General features: G+C 32.3%; 1 protein-coding gene across 1 annotated transcript; it reads right to left on the bottom strand.

Annotated features, from left to right (window-relative positions):
• Nucleotides 1-14562: 14562 nt before the first annotated feature.
• Nucleotides 14563-15392, bottom strand: LOC135218305 (uncharacterized). The gene is made up of 2 exons (XM_064254526.1): nt 15362-15392; nt 14563-15057 (listed from the first exon to the last, which is right to left on the bottom strand). Exons 1-2 carry the CDS (start codon nt 15362-15364, stop codon nt 14683-14685), a joined length of 378 nt encoding a protein of 125 aa, XP_064110596.1. The 5' UTR covers nt 15365-15392; the 3' UTR covers nt 14563-14682.
• Nucleotides 15393-19486: the final 4094 nt, after the last annotated feature.

Consider the following 19486-nt stretch of genomic DNA (forward strand, 5'->3'; position numbering starts at 1 on the left):
ATCACATCTTGAAAGGAATGGAATATTACTTTTTCATTACAAGCCGTAGGTACTGACTTGTTCCAGCGCATAAAATTTTCAATCACCTTTATTACCATCTAAGACCTGATCTTCCTGCTAAAATATGCCCTTTAAATAGAGATGTTGCATAGGCAAAAACGGAAGTTTAACTAATTGGAAGGAACTACCACATATTCCAAGATAATGTACCATATAGTAACAAAAGAAAAAATAATATACAACCAGCGGGTTTAGTAGTAACCTATGATGAAACAGATAAACGGAAATGATGACGATTTGCACCGAGCATTTTCGTGTTCCATCTTTCTTTACGAGCCTGAAACTTATCAGAAATTTATTCCACAAAATGTTGTATAAACTTAACTGATCGAAGGAAATATCATTACTTGCACATATCGAGGCTCACGGTGAAATCTAACCACCCATGAGAGCCAGCAGGGCTTCTGTGAATTACCAACCGATTAAGGAACGTTTGAACAGAGGTAGACACAATTTAACTGAAACTTAACGTATCATATCGAGGCCATCACTGAGGTGAGCTTTATTTTACCATGACAATAACATACCGAAATCACGAAGAAAGAAGGAAAAACATTCTCTAAAGAACTATTGAAGGCAAAAAGTGTTTTTCATCTTTGAATTCTGTGAGAGTGAGGATTTCATTATTAAGAAAAAATTTACGAACGGCCTATATTCAAAACGTAATAGAAACCTGAAGAAACTACTTGAGGATACCGACTGCACAAGAAAAGATGGTGGTGTGTTGTCAAGAACAAATGTTAAAGAAGACACGATTGTGTCAATAGCTTAGAAAAATTAAGTGGCCTTCTAAATCACCTAATGTAAGAGATTGTGAAAGTATTTATTTGTTCATCATTAGAGTTTCCTTGTATAATTAATTTTCCCAAACCTTTTACGAATGCCTCAAGCACCAAGAAATGATAGAAACATATACATTAACAAGGATGATATTTCAAAACATTAAGAATGGATAACGTAACTTGTGTCACAAAAATGGCATATTCTTCAAATGACAGAACTGCATAAACATTGAATTAAAGTCCCCTTTAATAAAGGAATGAAATCATTTAGCAGTAATGTTAGGATACTGAAGAATAATAAAGCCCATGTTACGAGATGTTTCATGGATCCTCGGTCGTTATCGTATTTATACAGCTTGGTCAATCCTCGTAAAGATAATAATCCTTTGAGAGCTATAATTATCGCCGCAGGCTCTGTCTCGTATGTACTTTCAAAGCATAAGAACTATCAACGCTGTTAGGGACGGTCTCAAGCACCCATATGATTAATTTATTAGATCCACAAGCGGCTGGAATGTAACCACTGAGCCAATGAGCCATTAAGGTAACCCTGCAGGCACGCTACACGCTAACACGCACGTTAACATATGTATATATATATATATATATATATATATATATATATATATATATATATATATATATATATATTTATTATATATATATATATATATATATATTTACTATTATATATATATATATATATATTATATATATATATATATAATATATAGATATATATATATAACTCAGACATACATGTATACATATATACATACATATATAAACCTGATGTACGCAGACATACCTAAGCGTTTACCTTCCATTTAATCATCTTCAAAAGGGAGATATTTACATTACATATACTAGGAAGACAAGGAAACTGATCACATAGTACATGGAAGTAGGAGGAGGAGGACAAGCAACACTTTTAGACATAGGTCTGCTCCATCAACAACTCTCTCTCTCTCTCTCTCTCTCTCTCTCTCTCTCTCTCTCTCTCTCTCTCTCGAGCAGTCGTCACTCACCACTATTACTAAATAAGGTCAAACCAATCGCCTTCTCTATAATTTAGCATATTATTTTTTAAATACATGTGTTAAGTTTATACATTCCTACGTTGATATCAGATTTTCAGAAATATTTTCTTTGTATTCACTTGTATTCCCACATATCATCAAATAAACCATATTTTTAACACATTTCTTACTGATAGTATGAATGCTTCCACTAACGTGAAAAAAAGTTGCTTTTCCAATGATACTCCAGTTTCACTAATATAGAAATTGTTACATGACTGACTTATGATTTGTTATACACATCCTTTAAGATTGTGGAAAGCTCTTAATATTTGTTTTTTATGTTTTTTTGTTTTTAATTGATTCATCAACCCAGTATATAGTTCTTGAATGAATGGGGAATATCTTGAAAGTTATTACTATCGCTATATGATGGTACAGGCCGATTAGTCTTTCTTGTCAATCTTATTGTTTCATGTAATACACACCTGGACCTTTCAATTACTTTTCTGTATTTGAATTACAATGAATTTGTGAAAACCGATTATTTTTAGCTTATTGCTGTGGGTTCAAGGAAAATGTACAGAGCAGAGATTAAAACCTAATACAACTCTTACGCATTAGGGTCACTATCCAAATAGCGTAAGCTACAGTTATTTTCCATTCCCTTAGCGAATTATACCGACGGCACTAATTCGTTTTTATAAACCTATTACTATTGATTATCGTGATGAATAACGTTTCTTCTTGAATAAATGACGCGAATCATATTTGTTAATATTCTGAATTTCTCACAGACCGTGAAACATAAAAATAGATAACGTGTCAGCAAAAAACCCAAAACCAGCTGGAAGGTACAACCATATGATTAGCGGATATCATAGCCTACACATATAAAAATGTCACATGTATCCAGCGGCGTTAGTGCTAGGGGTGTGATCTATACGGAAATAGCGTAACAAGGAAATGGAAACGATTTTTATTTCTTGAAATGAACAGTTTGCTGCAGGCTAAGTTGAAATATATAACCATAGAAACCACATAACTGGAACGGGTGATACTGTGTGCTCATATATGTTATTCTTTTATCATGAAAATCAACTGACTTATAACAATAAAGTAATGCAATTTTTCTTCGACGAAATTCTGAAAAAAAAATCATAGTTAATCTCGAATATCACAGCTCAAGAAAAGTTTGTATGTACTTTCCTTTAATTTTGAAAAATGGTTAAAACGGATAAGAACGGCCTACATTTTTTTCATGCCAATATCACTGTAATCTTAAGGGAAATTCTCAAAACCTTTACAGCTTAAAAATATCTCCGGCGTGTCAGTAAAAGGGGTTACATGCTACATACTGTTTCACACACACACACACACACACACACAGAGAGAGAGAGAGAGAGAGAGAGAGAGAGAGAGAGAGAGAGAAAGATATGGAAAAGATCAAGGCCCTGTAAATATGAAATGATTTAAAGAAATTAAAAGACCCAATTTTTTCTAAGTCATCCCGTGATCTGTTGCATAAAGGTGGCAACCTAACAAAGAATATGCCGTTACTTGCCCAAATCGAACTACGTTACAGACAATTGTAGTTTTAAGATTTATATCTACTAAGCAACATTGTAAGAAGGTCGTAAAATTTAAATGAAACCTAAAACTTTTTTCTTAATCGAGGACATGCGTTATCTTAGTCACGCATTGCCATGAGAAGAATTCCCTTGGCGACAAACAGTGGATTTTACTGTACTTAAGAGATGCTCATGACACTTATAGTTTCAGGATGACTGCGCAAGATCATGGTACCTTTCTAAAATACCAAAGGCTGTTAGATGAAACAAAAGCCTGTTGAGAAAATAACATTTATGCGATGAATTTTACTCGGTTGTTCCGTTGAATAATGAAGTTCTCAAACGAGAGATCAAAACAGCGTTTTTTTATATATATATGCTGAAAACAGCTAACGTAGATTCTTTACCTTCTAAAAATTGGTGTTGAAATGTGTACTGAGTTACTGAATTTAGTGTTGGAAATTTTTACATGCAATTTTAATATCATAGACAAACAAAAATGATTTGCAATAGCATCAAGAGAATGTAAATTAACTTTCTAGTCTTAATGAACTAAACTACAAAACTTTCATAGGACGTTAGTGCTAGACTTCTTAAAAGCCATGCTATAAAAAAAGTCTTGCAATGTGTCATTTGTTACGAAAGGAAATGACAGAAGCAATATGTATATGGGGGTTTAGACGGAATACTTATGATTATTAAGTTTCAGCGGTAATCGAAGTTGCTGATAGTTTGGAATTTTTCTTCGTGGTGTTCCCGCATGGTTTCGCTGCTTCATTATTAATGTGGATGGTTGTTTTCTTTCCTTTTCCTAGGAACCACTCCCTGTTAGGAGAAGAGAGTTAGTGTAAAAAGATAAATGATAATATTTTTTTCATAAGAGCCCTTAGGGGACTACAATATACAGGATGTCATAAACCATAGTTATCCATTTTCTCATGTCGTGCTCCATATAATTCTCAATCAGAAATTATCCAGCGTTTTCGGCTGTCACGCGAGTGTGGTTTAACCATTTAGCAAGTAATGCCATAGGTTGAGAGATAGCTGAACTTATTACAAATGGCAAAAAGAAATAATTCAATATTAATATAATATACATTTAATACTTTTCGTATTGATTTTCCAGACAACAAATAAAGTAATAAATGATCGGTTAATCGCTTCTTACGGCACTAAAACGAAATTTTTTTAATCCATCCAGAAAATTAGAAATCCTATCATAGAACTTGGAGTCTATGAAAATCATAAAATGAATTGAATTTATGAGTCATTTATTTAGACTTAGTTTTAACACACTAGCGAAACTAATTATATAAAGAACCATAATAATCATACTAACCTAAAATCATGAACTTTGTCACTCATTTACGAATACATCTGCTATTATATACCACATGAAATTTTGAATGCATAAAGAAAATGGAAATGCTTATATGCATGTTTTATTTATTTGGATAATTTGAGTACCTTGGGCACCAGATGCAACTGACGAATCATCTTAGGTGTCATATATACTATTTGCCTTACGTCAGGTGAAGACTGTAAAACAAAAATTCTCATGTCCTGGGATTTGCTTAAACTAATGAATTAATTATATTCATAGTAGTGAGATCGGAACCTCTCATGAGTTCAGTCTGAGTTGTTGTTTCAGATCTTGTGGCTTCACATACGCAACTCATTTGCGAAGGCCATAGGTATCCGCATTCCCATGTTTACGGCGAACTTGGGAAACAGAGACAAAAAAATAAAAATCACGGAAAACTTATTGAGGGAGAACTACAGGCGGACAGAGGTAGGGTGGATATCACGACAGTTTTATTTCGAAGTAGCCGTTTGTTGACCTTCGAAAACAGTATTACTACTCCATTTTCTCAACCTTTGCGAGCTAATTATGAAGGACAGGGCGGACTTGTGGTTGAGGGCGTCGGGTGTTGCGACGAAGAAAGAGCTAATATCCGCCTGTTTTGTATTTAAAAGAATTCGTATTCACTGTAATCATCGCTAAAAGACTCTAATGAGAACCACGATCTGAACTCATATGGACCTTCAACGACACCCTGGTGAAAAGAAAAAAACACCTCATTTCCATATCATTGCATATTCTGAATTTTGTTCTCTTGAAGGTATTTTGACAGCTTATTTAGACACTTATCATATCCAATATTTTTATGACAAGTAAGCATTGGTAGTGGGTGCACATTACATGCTCAATACCAGGTTTAATGATGTATAAAAGTGATAATTTTAGATATGTTTTTGAAAAGTAATATTCTAAACGGAGCGGAAATTTGTGGCTTAAAACGATAAACCTTGCAGCTATTTATGAGGAATTTATAAATACAAATTTTTTATTTCTTTTATTTAATTCCTCAAGTTGCTGTTGATTTGCATTGGGACACGGTGTCCTCTCGGCTACTCCTTCTTTATGTATTAAGTTAGCCTTATGTTGGTACGGGCTCTTGCTCTAGAGCAGCCCATAACCTCATGGCTGATTACCAGGTAGTGAAAGGAAGACGTGGATTCGTAGCTTTTTTCGGAGGAAGGGAAAATATGATAGATTTCGATTTGCGAAAAGTATTCCATTATTAGCTATAATATATATATATATATTATATATATATATATATATATATATATGTATATATATATATATTTGTTAGTACGTAAGTAAATTTCATAACTAGGTAATTTCACACTCACGATATGGTGTTTAACATCAGATGGACTTCCCGAATATTGCCCACTGAACATGATCTACGCTTTGGATTGAAATAACATCCTGAAAACATATGACCTAATTATTCTTCGTACTGCTGGATACACTCCTCAAGCCACAAAACGATTAATAATAAAACATTTACTGATTTTCATTTTCAGTTGAATGAAGATATTGATAAAACTATATTTCATATAATACAATATCTAAATGGTCTGCCATATGACAATGAAATGCGATTGTTACTAAGATCTTATCCTCAGGGTAATGAAATCTCTCAAACAGATGAAATAGCGTTAGTGTAAAATTGAAATTTAACTTCCTGAAAGGTACTCCCATATATTTCTTAGATACTGAAGCTTAGGGTGTCAAAGAAAATGTCACATATAACTAGAGGCGTTAGCAATGACCTCTATAGCTTTAGAAGGAAATGAAAACGTTCACCTTGTGGTTTTCTGTTTCTTGTACGTGTCATAATAGTTACAAGTTTAGAACAATTATGTAAGTAAACAACACAACATTTATGGGACTTTATTGAGTCAGTAGTGGTATTCTTTTATTCCAGTGGCTAACGGAGTTGTTAAAGTATTAAAGAAACTGCTTTTGTTTTAAACCTTTTTTTAGTAATCTGTGGGCTTCATGATCCATAAAGTATCTAAGTACTCAAATGGTGTTATAAAAATCTAAATTCAATTTCATTTGAAGCTGAAGTCTATATGTGTGTGTCCTATATTCATTTCATCTCATCAAGGGAAGGATATCAGTGTTAATGGGATTCCTTTAATGAATCGGTAGTTATTATAGTACCGTTTTGCTCTCAGAAGCGGCGAAAGCACTCCATGATGTTTTGGGGGAATTGTAGAGGGATACCATCGATGCTGAGGTCATCTTATTCAACCTCTTCTTCTTCTCTATGGCCATCAGGTTGTTCAGCTTCCGCGTCGCAATCCGCTTTATTACCATGATCAACGAGATCGTTACTTCCATCATCGTTGAAGTTCCCATCATAAAAGTAATTATGCCATTCGGTTTTATAAATTCTCAAATTGATGGAACGCGTTCCTCTATTATTATCAAGTTGTCATTGCAGTAGTTTTCTCCTGAAGGTTAGTCGTATGGATATCGAATTTCAAAAATGTCTTGTCGAAAATTATCGCCACATCAACTGCATTTTACTTACAATGGATTTTTCGATCTTTGTAATTAAAAATTTCCCAACGTTACTTTAGTCTACAAGTAACAGTTTTGCTTTCATTTCAACACCACGGGAAAGGTCTCAGTCCCAAAAGAACTTCTTGAGTAAAAGAGAAGAGAAGCGATCGCTTATCTTGAGAAATTTAATGACAAAACGTTTAATGACTGTGGTAATGGGAGCCTCAATTCCGATGTAAGTACCGATCTATATATAAATTATATATATATATTATATATATATATATATATATATATATATATATTGATATATATATATTATATAGATTAGATTATATATATAGATATAGATATATATATATATAATATATTATATATATTATTATAAATATATATCTATATATATAATATATCTATATCGATATAATATATATATCCATATAGATATATAGATATATAGATATATATATATATATACTATATTTATATATATCTATAATTATATTATAGATATATATATATATAGATTATATAGATATAGATATTATATAATATATATTATATATAATATAGATATAGATATATTATATATATATATATATACATAATAATATATATAGATCTAGATATATATATATAATGCTATATTATAATATATATAGACATCTGTAGATTATTAGTATATAGATAGATAGATGATATAAATATATCTATCGATATTTAGATTATCATAGATATTATATTAGATTATATATATATATAGATATATACTAATAGATTATATATATATAATATATATATATATAGAATAGATATAGAATATTAGATATTATATATATTTTGTCTTTTAATTGTTTTTTTTTTTATTTAAAATATATATATATATATATCTATATATAATATATATAGATATATATTCGAGATATATATATATATATAAGATAATATATAAATCTATATCTATATATATATAGATATATATCTATATCTTTAATCAATTAATATATAATATATATATTATCTCTATGTACTTATAATATCCATATATATAGCTATATAATATATATAGATATATATATACATATATATAATTATATAATATATATATATATTATGTGTGTGATGCACCTGTATAATTATATATATATATATATATATTAATATATATATTAAGTATATTAATTATGTGTGTGCAACCGTATATACTATATATATATATATATATGTATATATATATATATATATATATATATATATATATATATATATATATATACATACATATATATATATATAGATATATATATACATATATATAATAATTATATATACATATATATAAAATAATTATATACATATTATATATATATATATATATATATATATATATATATATAATATATATATATATATATATATATATATATATATATATAATATATATATATATATATATATATATATACTATATATGTGCACCTGTATATATATATATATATATAATATATATATATATATATATATATATATATATATATATATATAAATTTTAAGTGAACAATAAAACATTTCATAAAACAATATTGAAGATTTATTGGAATACTAATTGTCTGATATGGATAGAGGCAATCTTATTTTCCATATCCTCCACCCCTAAAGAATGAACCCTTCCATGACTACATAAATTATATGAAGTACTCGTTATTAGGCATCACTAGACAGACAGAAAATGATTAATGTTCCCTATTTTTTGTTCTTTATACTAGAATGTACACTTAATGAATTTCGTTTTCTCATTCTATTATGGATGATGAAGCATGGCACTGAATTTTTTCTATGTTAATCTTGCTTTGATATCTTTGAAAAGCAACTCGATGATGTGCAGTCATCCGAAGAATCATAAGTGTCATTTATGTAAAATGAAATCCTCTGTTTGTCACAAAGGAAGTTCCTCTCATGGAAACAGTGACTCACTTGACCCATGGCCTCCATGAAGCACTATCAAGTCCCAGTTAAATTCTCCCTCCAAAATAATGTTCCTTGATAGGGCATAATTCGTAGGAGCACATTTGTCTCTTGGCTTATCAGGTCTTACCGTGACTTTGTTCGATTTGTGCAAGTAATGGTTTCTTTCTGCAATAGCTTATGAGACGACTTAAAAATAGAGTAAAACTGAGCCTTTAAATATTGTTTAAATCTTCTCATATACATAGACGCTTGAACTTTTCTGTCTTCCTTTTTCTGAAGAATATGCGGCAAGGCCCAGTTCTTTTAAGCTAAGAGGGAGGTTGACGAGAATTGAGCTTTTGAGCACAACAAGACTCTCCAGACTAACTGAAAGTTAACCAGTACTAAAGGTATCAGACAACAAGATTTTGACCCATCTTATTTTTTGGAAAAAAAAAAAAAAAAATGGTGTTTTTGGATTGATTAATGTGAAAGAACAAGGTTTATGATTACCTGCGCATAGTTTTACCCTTGCAAGAAAGATCAACCGCTTCAAACTCACCTCAGTTATTCAGCGCAAGGAACATTGTCTAGGTCTCTAAAAAAATATATATATACTGATGAATATTATATGTTGAAGAGCATGCGATAATGTCACAGAAAGTTGAAATTTGAACTTTTCTATTCGTATCAGCTCTTATTACGGCTAGTTTTGAGTATTACGAATGATGAAGATGAGTTTTTAAAGCTTATTATCTTATGCCAGAGGATATGTTTTATTTTCAAAGGCTTCTTTCATTTCAATATATGACATTACCTTATTATGCTTTTTAAACTGTAAATATAATTTAGATTTAAATGAGTTATACATTAGAAATTCACTAAATTATGATAAAATAAGTATATCGATTGTATTTTGAAAAAAGCAGAGAGAAAGCCTTATGTTGGTTTTAACCAAGAAAATTGAAGATTATCCCCTCAGTTATACAACATTAACTGATTGCTGATACTGCACATCCGCTATGCACGCTCTCTCTCTCTCTCTCATATGTGACACGTAGCAGTCCGGTAAGAACCAGGCAACCAATTCACTCTATAGGTTAGTAAGTGATTAGAAGGCTAAAGGAAGAGTGTATAAGACGGTAATGAGACCAGCTGTGAAGGCCGGTAAAGAGAGTGGAAGAGACGAAGTTGGATGTGGTAAAAATGAAAATGCTCAGGTGGATGTGTGGATTGAAAAAAATGGACAGGATCAAGAATGAAAGAATAAAAGGAACTACTGAAGTTGTAGAACTATCAAAGAAGGTGCAGGAAAGGAAACTGCAGTGGAATGGACTTGTGATGAGAAGGGATGAGACATATAAGTAGGGAGGAGAGTAATGTAGATGAAGGTGGCTGGTGAGAGAACGAGAGGAAGGCCCAAGCACAGGTGGATGGATGTAATTAAAGATCTGCAAGGCAAACACTTGTCAGGGGACGATGTATTTGACCGAGCCAGGTGGAGGAAATCTGTCAGAAACATCGACCTGACACAGAAGTGGGGAAAGATGCAGAGAAAGAAGAACAAGGTTAAGAAAAGCTTAGCGTTCCGGTCGGAGAGAGAGAGAGAGAGAGAGAGAGAGAGAGAGAGAAAGTTAATAAAAGCTTAGCTTCCTTACTTTTCCGGTTTTAGAAGAGAGGAGAGAGAGAGAGAGAGAGAGAGAGAGAGAGAAGAAAGAGAGAGAGAGAGAGAGAGAGAGAGAGAGAGAGAGAGAGAGAGAGAGAGAGAGAGATCCAGTTGCCGATGAATAGTAAACCCCAGAGAAAAATGGTGTGCGTATCCACTTGCCAATGAATAGTAAACTACAGCTCCGAATTTTTCGTGTAAATGGGCAGCTCTAGATACAGGGACATCATAAATTATTTCACTTTTCCTTTCTGGCATTTACCAAGGCCGGGAAAAAAAATAAAATGCAGTTATGCATGTCCTTCGCAATAGTGACAATGCGTATGAGCCATGTATATAAAGGCAGACCATCCCAACGAGAAGCACAGTTTGAACACCTGATCTTCCAGTTTCAAAATGGTGAGAGAAACTTCATTCTTACCCGAATCTCCCCTGTATCTTTTTAATCTTCACTCTGGCTTGTTATAACAATAATGAAACTAACAGCAAACATGTATTTCGACAGATAGATTTATTCTCATTAAACCCTAACTCTTCTACGATGTTCATCCAAAATGTAAAAATATTTTCTTTGATGACCAAATGTATGTTTATATTTCTAGAAAGATCGTTTTCCGTAGAAAATATCTTAATGAATTTATCCTAGGAATTGTGCATTTTCGCATCAATTTTTATTGTAACCTATTTCCTTTTAATTATAGAAGTTGCTGCTGATTTGCACTGGCGCTGTCCTCTTAGCTGTCTGCCAGGCAGGAGGTGTAGGAGGTAGATTTGGTGGAGGACGTGGAGGAGTTGGCGGTGGGTCCTTAGGAGGAGGCTCCTCTGGAGGATATAGCTCAGGTGGTGGCTTCTCCAGTGGTGGTCATGGCTCTTTTGGAGGTCATGGGGGAGGATTTGTAGGAAGGTCCTTTGGAGGAGGTTCTCCTGGCGGACATGGCTCTCAAGGTGGATTCTCAAGTGGGGGTCACGGTGGCCAATTGGGAGGTGGTTTCTCTGGTGGTCATGGAGGTAGCTCCTTTGGAGGAAAAAGTTCCTTCTCCAGGGGTAGTGGATATGGGAAATAATTTGTCTCCCATTTACTTCCATTGCCGATAGATGAATATGATGCAAAATCCCAATAATTCATTAAGATTTTCTTTTTAAAAAATTTAATTTGTGAAATCATAATCAAATAAAGAAATTCATCTTGAATTTTCGTTTCACTATATTTCAAGAAAGGGTACAGATAAATTCTGTAAATTTAGTTTTCTCCTCTCTCTCTCTCTCTCTCTCTCTCTCTCTCTCTCTCTCTCTCTCTCTCTCTCCCTTTCTCTAACCAGCCAAAAACCATCTCTTTCTTATATATATATATATATATATATATATATATATATATATATATATATATATATATATATATATATATATATATGTGTGTGTGTGTGTGTGTGTGTGCATGTGTGTGTGTGTGTGTAGTGTGTGTGTGTACTGTACTATCCTCCTGGCTGTTTGCTATGCAGGAAGTGTAGGAGGGGAATTCGCTGGGGGACACGGGGATTTAGCTGTGGATCCTTTGGAGGAGTTTTTTCTGGAGGCTTCAGCTCACAAGGAGGCATTTTCAGTGGTGGTCAAGAAGGGGGTCAATAGGCCACGCCTCCATGTGAGGTCACAGAGGAAAATTTAGAGGAAGGTCATTTGGAGGGGATCCACAGGAGGTTATGGCTCTGGAGGTGGATCCTTTGGAGGAAAAGGTTCCTTTTCCAGGGGTGGAGGATGTGGAAAATAAGATTGCATCCAGAACAGATAATTAGTTTTCTAATCAGTGTTCAGTATCATTTCAAGAAATTTTTCTTGTTAATTCTATTGTCTTGGTTAGCACTGGAAAATAAATATTATTTTGAAAACACTTCTATTTCATAGCTAGGCTTTAACAAATGGTTCGCGAAACAACACGCACACACACATATACACGTACACATATGTGCGTATATATAATGTGTGTACATACTATATATACATATATACGTAAATGTATATGTATACATATGCATCAATCCCTGATACTTGCTTCCGGATTGTAGTTACTATAATTACATCAGTTAGACTATTCATTATTTAATTTCTTAAGCTATAAGCCTTTGAAAATAAAACATATACTCTGGCATAAGATAATAAGCTTTAAAAACTTATCTTCATCAAAATTAGCCGTAATAAGTTCTGATAAGAATAGAAAAGTTCAAGTTTCAACTTTCTGTGACATTATCACATGCTCTTCAACATATAATATTCATCAGTATATATATATATATTTTTTAGAGAATTAAACAATGTTCCTTGCGCTGAATAACCGAGGTGAGTTTGAAGCGGTTGATCTTTCTTGCAAGGGTAAAACTATGTGGAGGCATTCATAAATCTCGTTTTTTCACATTAATCAATGCAAAAAGAGCAATTGTTTTTGTTTTTCCATATATTCTAAATTTGCTTTTAACTCAAATTTCACAATATAACACGACTTAAATAATCTTACAAAAGACTTAAAAGTTACTCACAGATAAATAGAAAAGTAGATTGATTTTTAATGAATAAGATGGGTCTAAATCTTGTTGTCTGATACCTTTAGTACTGGTTAACTTTCAGTTAGTCTGGAGAGTCTTGTTGTGCTCAAAAGTTCAATTCTCGTCAACCTCCCTCTTAGCTTAAAAGAACGGGGCCTTGCCGCATATTCTTCAGAAAAAAAGAAGACAGAAAAGTTCAAGCGTCTATGTATATGAGAAGATTTAAACAACGATTAAAGGCTCAGTTTTATTTTATTTTTAAGTCGTCTCATAAGCTATTGCAGAAAGAAACCATTACTTGCACAAATCGAACAAAGTCACGGTAAGACCTGATAAGCCAAGAGACAAATGTGCTCCTACGAATTATGCCCTATCAAGGATCATTATCATGGAGGAAGAATTTAACTGGGACTTGTTAGTGCTTGCTTCATGGAGGCGATGGGTCAAGTGAATCACAGTTTCCATGAGAGGAACTTCCTTTGTGACAAACAGTGGATTCCACTTTACATAAATGACACTTATGATTATTCGGATGACTGCACATCATCAAATTGCTTTTCAAAGATATCAAAGGCTGGTAGACGAAATAAAAAACTGGTATGAAAACACTTCAGTAAATATACGCCAGTATATATTTTATGTGATTTATATCCCTGTCTTTGAGTATTGGATATATATCACCAGAAAGATAGCCATCGGACAAAGGGAACTCATCGAAAGAAATCATATTACTTTCATAGCCAGTAAAGCGTGCTTATTTTGCAAAAGCAAGATTAACAAAGAAAAAATCCAGTGCTATGCTTCATTATCCATAATAGAAGGAGAAAACGAAATTTAGTAAGTGTACATTCTAGTATAAAGAACAAAACATAGGGAACATTTTAATCATTTTCTGTCTGTCTAGTGATGCCTAATAACGAGTACTTGATATAATTTATGCAGTCATGAAAGCCTGGCTTAATAATTACAAGAAAAAAATACGGCTCCCAAGAAAATAACAACCTCTTAATAGTCTTACCCCGTTTCCATTGATACGTATAGTAATTGTATAAAGTGGAGAGAGAGATATTTGAACGTTTTCTTATAAGTACTTTCAGGGGAATAAAATATACATACAAATTCAAAACTATCGTTTATTCTTCGATGACAATTTAGACATCAGAATGCAAAAGAAAATCTAGAAAAAGTTTAGAGTTTTTTGAAATTGTCTAGCGTGATTTGTGATGGGTGACATCTCATTTTCCGTATCCTCCACCCCTCGAGAAGGAACCCCTTCCTCCAAAGGATCCACCTCCATGACCTCCAGATATTCCTCCTCCGAATTGTCCACCATGACCACCACTTGTGACTCCACCTCGAGAACCATAGCCTCCAGAGGATCCTCCTCCGAAGGACCTTCCTCCAAGTCCTCCTCCATGACCTCCAAAGGAACCGTGGCCTAAGGATCCACCTCCTCCACTGGAAAAACCGCCACCTGAGCCATATCCTCCAGAGCCTCCTCCAAAGGCTCCACCGCCTAATCCTCCATGTCCTCCACCGAATCTACCTCCTACACCTCCAGCCTGACAGACGGCCAAGAGGATAGCGCCAATGCAAACGAACAGCACCTTCTGGAGGAAGAAAAATGGAGAAACGTATATGAAAATTTACATTTAAATTACATTCGGTATTATCTTTTGAAAGAAAAATTTACTTTAAAAAAATTCTCAATGTTCTATTTTAGAATTTAGAGTACTGACATTTCTGAAACTCATAAATTCTTCAATGGTGCATTGTATGTTAATAAATGCTTAAGAAATTTATGCTCTAATTCCAGTGTAATAATTGAAGATTTGTATTCTTCATTTGTATCTTGTTGATATTAGCACATTTCATCAAATTGATGGTGGATACTAGACAACTGTTTGGTCTTACCATGATGTGACTGGAAGCCTTAGTGATTTCAGACTGTGCTTCTGTTTATGATCTTGTCGCTTTATATACGTACAGCTTGCATCGAGTCTCTCCATTGCGAAGGCCATCGATATCCGTATTTTCATGGATGCTCTGGCCTCGGTAAATGGCTGGAAAAGGTAAAAAAAATTAACTTATCAGGGAGAACTTATATGGATAGAGACGTAGCCGATCCCTTCGACATTTTGTTAAAAAATAAATATCTATTTTACAAAATCACCCTTAACCCCCACTATGATTTTGACAGTTTACTTTCGGAGAATGCGATTGATTTTGTGTGATGAATAGCTCACTATTTTTAGACTTTTACTTAAATACATAAGAGGGTTATTATTTGAACCAGGTACTTTAAAATGATAATTTAATACTCATGATATCGACCTCGTAACAAATACAGCTCTCAGATTATTGACCATTATATACAATAATTTTTACTCCATACCTAGATAACAATCTAGGAAGATGAGTAATACTGTCGTGGAATTGATGACAATATAGGGCATATTATGATATAGACAAGTAATTTGTCGGACAATGTTGGCAATTATTCATCTTATTACAAACAATATCTTTAAAGTCGATACTGTGTTGTTTGACTAAAAACCGAAGTTTAAGGACCTAAAAGTTAGTCATATATTTCTGGATATATAGTGTTTTGGCTTAGAGTTACAGAAGGAAATACCACGTACCACCAGCGGGGTCAACAGTGATCTATGGTGAGTTATCGATACAAGGAAACGGTGTTTGGTCAGGGTTTTTTTTTTTTATTGATAGTTATGTTGCAATACGTTTTTAGTATCATATTTCATAATATGATACGATACGGTACGATTGTTTCTTTGGGAAAACTCTTTATTGTATGGTTGAAAGAAATTTATTTAATTTTGTAACAGATTGTCTGGAAAATCGAGATTCATATATACATACACACACACACACACACATATATATATATATATATATATATATATATATATATAATATATATATATATATATATATATTATATATATATATATATATATGTATAAGCGAATTCCTCAAAAATGATAGTCAGAAATCCAAGCGTTTTCGTCTTTACTAAGAAATTGTCAAAGAGCGAAAAACTCTTTACTGTCTTAGTAAAGACGAAAGTGCTTGGATTTCTGACTATAATTTTCCTGTGGAATTCGCTTTATTATATATATATATATATATATATATATATATATATATATATATAATATATATATATGTATGTAGTATGTATGTATATACATATATATAATATATATATAAATCATATCACATTTCCGTGATTCATATACATATATCGAGCTACAATGTCCTTTAATATATTAATTCTGAGGTAGAGCGAATTAGATATTAAAGGACATTGTAGCTCGATATATGTATATGAATCACGGAAATGTGATATGACTTATAGATTGGCTACGTGCTGTCAAAAGCACTACAAACACTACCGGAGTCGAGGTGGGTTGATGTTGTCTCCAAACCAACTAATTACCTGCTCGCAAAAGGTATATGAGGGTGAGAGGCGACATGAACTTTTAGCCTCTCGCGGTGGTGTAGTAGGTAAAGCTTCACTGACGTTCCTGGGTTTGAAAGGATCCATAGGTTCGCGCCCTGGTCCAGGCAAATCTATTATCGAGAAAAAATTCCCCTTCGGTTAAGCATATATGAAAATATATTAATTCTGAGGTAGAGCCAATTAGATATTAAAGGACATTCTAGCTCGATATATATATAATATACTATATATATATATATATATATATATATATATATATGTATATATATATATATATATATATATATATATATATATATATATATATTTATATATATATGTACTACAGAATATGACGCACGACCAGAATTGAATCAATTTGTGAGCAGCTATACATATTCAGTCAATTATGTCGAACCCCACCACAATCACATCAATAGCAAAATTATTACAAATGGGAGTTAGGTTATGGATGAAAATTAACAAAGAACTTTCTCGAACAACTGCGAGGAACATTTAAAATTAATTGTTGCAATATACACCTCACCGATAATTGTAATTGCCATCTTGTCCTTATAAACAATAATAGCAATTTTCAAAGAGTAAATGAAACAGAAAATCGTATACTTGAGAGGGCAGCCAAAACGCAAAGGAATGTATTCTCGGGAAACTGTAGATATTATATCATTAACGAAATAAAAGTAATAGCGACATTAGGAAGATTTCTCTGTGAAAATTCATGTTCGCAATAATGTTACTGAAAATTATAATGCTATCAATAAAAATTACAAGGGTAAAGTTATAGGACATAATTGATATGAATTTTGAGCTTGATGATGATGGTAATGTTGGTAACACTAGCAACATCAATAATAGTGGATAAGAAAGTGAGAGAAATAAGGAAATACCACAAAAGAGTAATTTCGTATTCCCTACGTAAAAGAATAAAGAAACCTCCTAAGCAATCGTAAAGGGATTCCAAAGGAAATGTGAGATACCCTGTGTAGAAAAATATTTTAGGGAAATAGTTAATAGGTTCCATAGCTTTAGAAATTATATGTAAAAAAAAAAAAACAATCACAAAAGAAACCTTTTAAGAATAAGATCCTCCACGCATTAACAAAGCTCGTATACGTTAATCTTGATCGGAATATCGTGTCCTTTTAGTCAAGAACCTTGTCAAGAAGGCTTTATCTATACCCGAGAAAAAGGACAAAATACCGGTAGCAATTCAGGGAAGTAGTTTTAAAGTTTAACTCTCTCTAAACTGAGCCGTGAACGATTCTTACCTAAAATGAATGAACAGTTTTCTTTCTCCTATGTAATATATGTACGTCACTGAATGCTTTGCGCCATTTCTTTGCGTAGCTTTGAATTTTCGATAATTTCAGAAAAGTGGCCAGCAAGCTAATCGAAATTATAAAGGAAAGAAAACATATTAATTTCCTAATCCGTACAACGTAATAATCATGTCAAAACAAGAGCAACATAAAAATCCCAATGATAAACAGTTCGTATCTGTAATTATTGTAAAAAACGAAATCGCGTAAGTGTGCTTTACTCGTAAAAATATCACAAAAAGATGGGGATATTTATTGCTTGCTTGCCTTTCAGAGATGCCTAGCAACAGACACATTAAATCTGCTCGACAATAGGAAAGTCGTGGATCAATGATTACAAAAGACTCTTTCATATATATATATATATATATAATATATATATATATATATATATATATATATACATATAATATATATATATATATATATATATATATATATATATATATATATATATATATATATATATATATATATATACACGTACACGCACACAAACACACACACATATATACATATTTATATATATATATATATATATATATATATATATATCTATATATATATATATATATATATATATATATATATATATATATATATATATATATATATATATATATGTATGTATGTATGTATAACTGAATCACGAATGTTAGGAACGTGATAAATCCATAAATAAAGATAAATGCCACGAAGGAAAAATAAACGAAGGAGTCTGCAAGATCTTTCGACTTTAAAAGTCCTTTACTGATCAGGTACTGACAAAAGTACGAGAAAAGACAATACAAGAAGGTTCGTATAACTGACAGATTGGGATTATAAAGGGATTAGTACCTAGAATCCGACACACCTGGAAGATAAGAAACCTTCCCAAACAAGCATAAACAATGGGTGCAATTAAAGGTTTAAGACAATCATCTCAGAAACAATCTCCAGACAATTAAAGGATTATAGGTGACAGCTATTCGGAACTTGGTAAACAAAACCATATTCACAAAGCATGACAGACATACATTACAACAAAATTTAATAACTCTAAGGCAACTGATTTTTATTTAAGTCCATAATTATATCTTTGAGGTCATTCTTAAACATGTTACAGGTACAAGGGTCTAAATGGAAAAGGCCACGACTAACATTGAAATTACAATAAAAAGTAAGTTGTAGTAAAGCAGATTCTAAAAGATTTCGTGATAAGACATCTCTTGACCATGCAATTACTGAACTATCAAT

Source organism: Macrobrachium nipponense, chromosome 9 (assembly GCF_015104395.2).
Source record: "Macrobrachium nipponense isolate FS-2020 chromosome 9, ASM1510439v2, whole genome shotgun sequence".
Taxonomy (NCBI): domain Eukaryota; kingdom Metazoa; phylum Arthropoda; class Malacostraca; order Decapoda; family Palaemonidae; genus Macrobrachium; species Macrobrachium nipponense.